Genomic DNA, 4126 nt, shown 5'->3' on the forward strand with positions numbered 1-4126 from the left:
TTTTTATATACATCTTTTACTAATTCCGTTCTACCATTCCCGACTTCAACTTGTAAAGTAGTATCTAAACTCGACTTAGATATTGGTATGATATGAATCATCCTAGATGCAACAAAAGACCTATTTGCACCCGAATCAAAAAGAATTTGCATAGGCACATTATACACAAGAAATGTACCTGTAACAACATCATCCGCATTCCTAGCTTGCTCCACCGTGAGTTGAAAAGATCTTCCCCGTTGGTTTCCATGAGCTTGAGCATTTTTCCTTTCCTCTTCCTTCATCTTTTCTCCTTGTCTTTTCTCTTCGGTCAACTTAAGACATGAACTCTTCATATGACCTACTTCAAAACATTTGAAACATATAATGGGTTTGTAGGGTTTTGACTTGCAATCCCGGCTCATATGACCCAGTTTCCCACAATTGTAGCACCCTTTCTCCGTTGACCTACAAGGACCAGTATGACTTTTCTTACAATTCTTGCAAAATGGAACATTTCTTCTTGTGGTGTTACTACCGAAGCCACCATCTTGTTTGAATCTTTTGTTTGGAGAGTTATCTCTATCATACTTTCTCTTCAACCCTTGATTGCTCGATCTCATGATCTCGAGCCACATCGACCAACATGGAAAAGGAATCCATTTGGCGCAAACTAATCTTCTCCCTCAAACTCTTCCTCAAGTTCAAATAGAATTGCTCCTTCATCAATTGATCGTTTTCCAAATATTTCGGACAAAATTGAGCTTTGTCTAGGAATTGAGCACGAAATTCCGTGAAACTTAGTTTTCCTAGAAAATCATTAAGAGATTCACTCCTTAACTTGGTCACCTCTGCTTCGGATCTAAACTCTTTGTAGAACATAGTTATGAACTCGGACCATTCTACGAGCGCCATAGTGGCATCACCCTTCACCGTCAATAAGTTGTCCCACCACCTTTTTGCGTTATCCCGGAACATACTCACAGCAAACACAACCTTGAGCTCTAGAGGGCATTGACTAGTGCAAAAAACCCCTTCAATTTCCGATACCCACCTTGTGCAAACAATGGGATTATGGTCACTATGATAAACGGGTGGTGACATATATCGAAATCCTTATAAGTAATTTCTTCTTATATAGTTTCTCCCCTAACACCTCAACTTCTTTTTCACCATCACCAGCTTTCTTAAGACCTTTGCCATCTCGTTTTTCGAATTCTCATTGTACATTGGCAGCCAGCTCATTTCAAATCATTTGAGCTATATGGTTATTCATAGCTCCTTCCATAGTGTCATTCAACCTCTTCAGTAAAACGCGAGTATATTTCTCTAAAGCCCTCCCAATTTGATCCGAGATATCCATGTTATTCTCGGGAAAGATTGGTTCTTCCTGATTCCTCTTACTATTTTCTGCTTCTTCATTGAAATGGCATTCTTCCATACTATAATAAGAGTAGATGAAAATATTCAAACACATATCCTATATCTACCCTACAACTTTATACTAGACCGTGTCAAAGTTTGATGCGGTCGGATTATAAAGATGTTAGTACTTCAATCACAATAATGTCGGCCTTATTGTGCTTTCATACTAACAACTTTATAAGCTAACACTTCATCAAACACTCTTTCGGGTCCCATATAAAATTAGCGAACCTAAGGTCAAGTCATGTCTAAGGTTTAAGTCTAGACATTCGCTCAACAAGAGAATTCCTAAATCCCTTAAACCTCGACTTTGATACCACTTAAAAGGACTCGACCCAAAAACGAAATTTTTTTTTATAACCCATATGAAGAAAAAACATAACCTAGATGAACAAAATGCATAACCCAGATGAACAAAATACATAACTATGATGAACAATAATGACAATCCAGATGAAGAAAACGACAACCCAGATGAAGATAAAGCATAACCTAGATGAACAAAATGCATAACCTAGATAAACAAAATACACAATCCAGATGAACAAATTTCATAACCTAGATGAACAAATTTCAAAAACCCAGATGAACAAATTTCATCACCCAGATAAAGACTTAAAAGACTTGCAACTTTTACCATTCATTTTCTTGTTCAAAACAATTGTCAAACTTAAAAAATGGACTAAAGATACAGGATTCAACTTAGAAAAACTTTAATCAACATAAACAAAATTAAGTCTTCATATTCTCATTCAAATGGGTCATTTACCCATATTGACGTTTATCCAAGTCAACCAAAACATTTCATAAACATCAGACCATACATATTTTAGATTTGGAGAAAATGTACCAACACATTACTTTACCAAAATGACCAAATGGATCATGAGCCATATATGAGGTGGGATAACGAAGTATCTAAACAAAAGCACCATTATTCTATGAATGTTATATACCTTCCAAAGCTTCAAGTTCCACTTCCTATCAACAACCTTCAATTCAACAAAGACCTAGTTCCTTCTTCCGAAACCACCTATAAAAATGTAAACAACTAAAACGTAAGCGAATGCTTAGTGAATATGCTAGCATACAATTATATAAACGAAGGAGGGCAATGCACAAAGGTCTATTGCATATAGACTATGTCACAGTCGTGTCATATCTATAATACTCACCTTTGTGCCAACGCATCACATGGATCTATTACAATCACAATCAAATTATAACAATAACAATGCTCCACAAGAGCTATGGCCACTACTTAGGCCTGTAGTCAAAGACAGCCCCTACTTAGGCTCAATGCCAAATCAAATACCATACACAGAATCCACCATCATATGGTAATTGACCGAACGAATATACAATGGTATGCAAGTATACTCACCTCCTTCGCGACACAATAATCAAATCAAATAACTGCAATGCATAACAAGCTTTTAACCTATTCAAATCATCATAATATGCATATAAGACAATATTCACCACTTTGGCTAACTCATGCTAACCTTACAACTACTCACTAGCATTCTTAGTTCAACCATCTTATTTTGCTATTTAGTTGCATTTCTTTCAAAATTCCACTTGATGAATTCAACTCATCAAGTTCATCATCATTGTATTCAACTAGCGAAAATTATCATTCTTCTATAATCAAAGTTTCAAAGTAAATCATTCAAAATCTTAATTAAATTTATCATGCAACTCAATAACAAACTATAATATACAAGAATTTAGGGGGAAAAACTCATATAATAACTCAATACTAGCACAATCCCTAAATTGAACCTCTTAAGAACCCTAATTCTCAAAAATGAAAAGAAATTAGGTTAAGGAATCAATAACTCAAAGAATGGAAGAGAAAAGTTTAGAGCTTCAATTCACAACTTCGTCTCATTTCTTCTTCCTAATTTTTGGCCACTATCACCACCACACCAAACCCTAAATTTTATTTTCTAAGATAAAGGAAGATTATTATTCTTGTTGATATTAGAAGAACTCTTGAATTGAATTAAAGATGAGGTTTAATGAAAACAATGGATGAAGAAGGTGGAAGAAGAAGGTAGAAAGTGTAGTGGATGATGACTAGGGGAAAACAGGTGGAAGTCTGGCACTCTCTTGAGATGCCACGACCCATTTCAATATTTGTTGGTAATTTACCCGTTATCCGCTAAAATTCCAACTAAATTAACCCCATATTCAAAAAAAAAATATTATGAACTTATTTTAATGTCAAAACTACAAAAGAGGTTATTTATTACCTTAAAATTCTTGGGGTGTTACAAATATATTAAAGCCTCTATATATGATAATTGTTATCAAACCTAACAATAAACACCTATAATAAAAAAAATCACACACTTTTATTACGCAATACATTAACGAATTGACTTATTTTATGTTTTCGTCGTTAGTCTAAGCATATCAAGGTTTTGGCTACCTAAGGACGTATGCAGGACACTCCACCTCATCGACGGTTTGTCTTCATCGTATTTGTTTTAATAAAGCATCAAACAATCCAATTAAACCACAACATCACATCCTTCTCCTTTTGCCTTAAGAATTATAATCTTTTTAAATGAAGCTTCTATTAACACACACTAATATATCTATTTTAATTAATTTGGATGTCCCTTTTCATCTTAATCTACCTTCCATGACGACTGGCCCAAAAGATTTCTCCATTTGAAGAATGCTCTTAGATTGGTCGAATTTAATTGACTGC

General features: G+C 34.8%; 1 protein-coding gene across 1 annotated transcript; it reads right to left on the reverse strand.

Moving 5' to 3' along the window:
* Positions 1-564: 564 nt before the first annotated feature.
* Positions 565-1083, reverse strand: LOC122601194. The gene has a single exon (XM_043773958.1). It carries the CDS (start codon positions 1081-1083, stop codon positions 565-567), a length of 519 nt encoding a protein of 172 aa, XP_043629893.1.
* Positions 1084-4126: the final 3043 nt, after the last annotated feature.

Source organism: Erigeron canadensis, chromosome 5 (genome assembly GCF_010389155.1).
Source record: "Erigeron canadensis isolate Cc75 chromosome 5, C_canadensis_v1, whole genome shotgun sequence".
Classification (NCBI taxonomy): domain Eukaryota; kingdom Viridiplantae; phylum Streptophyta; class Magnoliopsida; order Asterales; family Asteraceae; genus Erigeron; species Erigeron canadensis.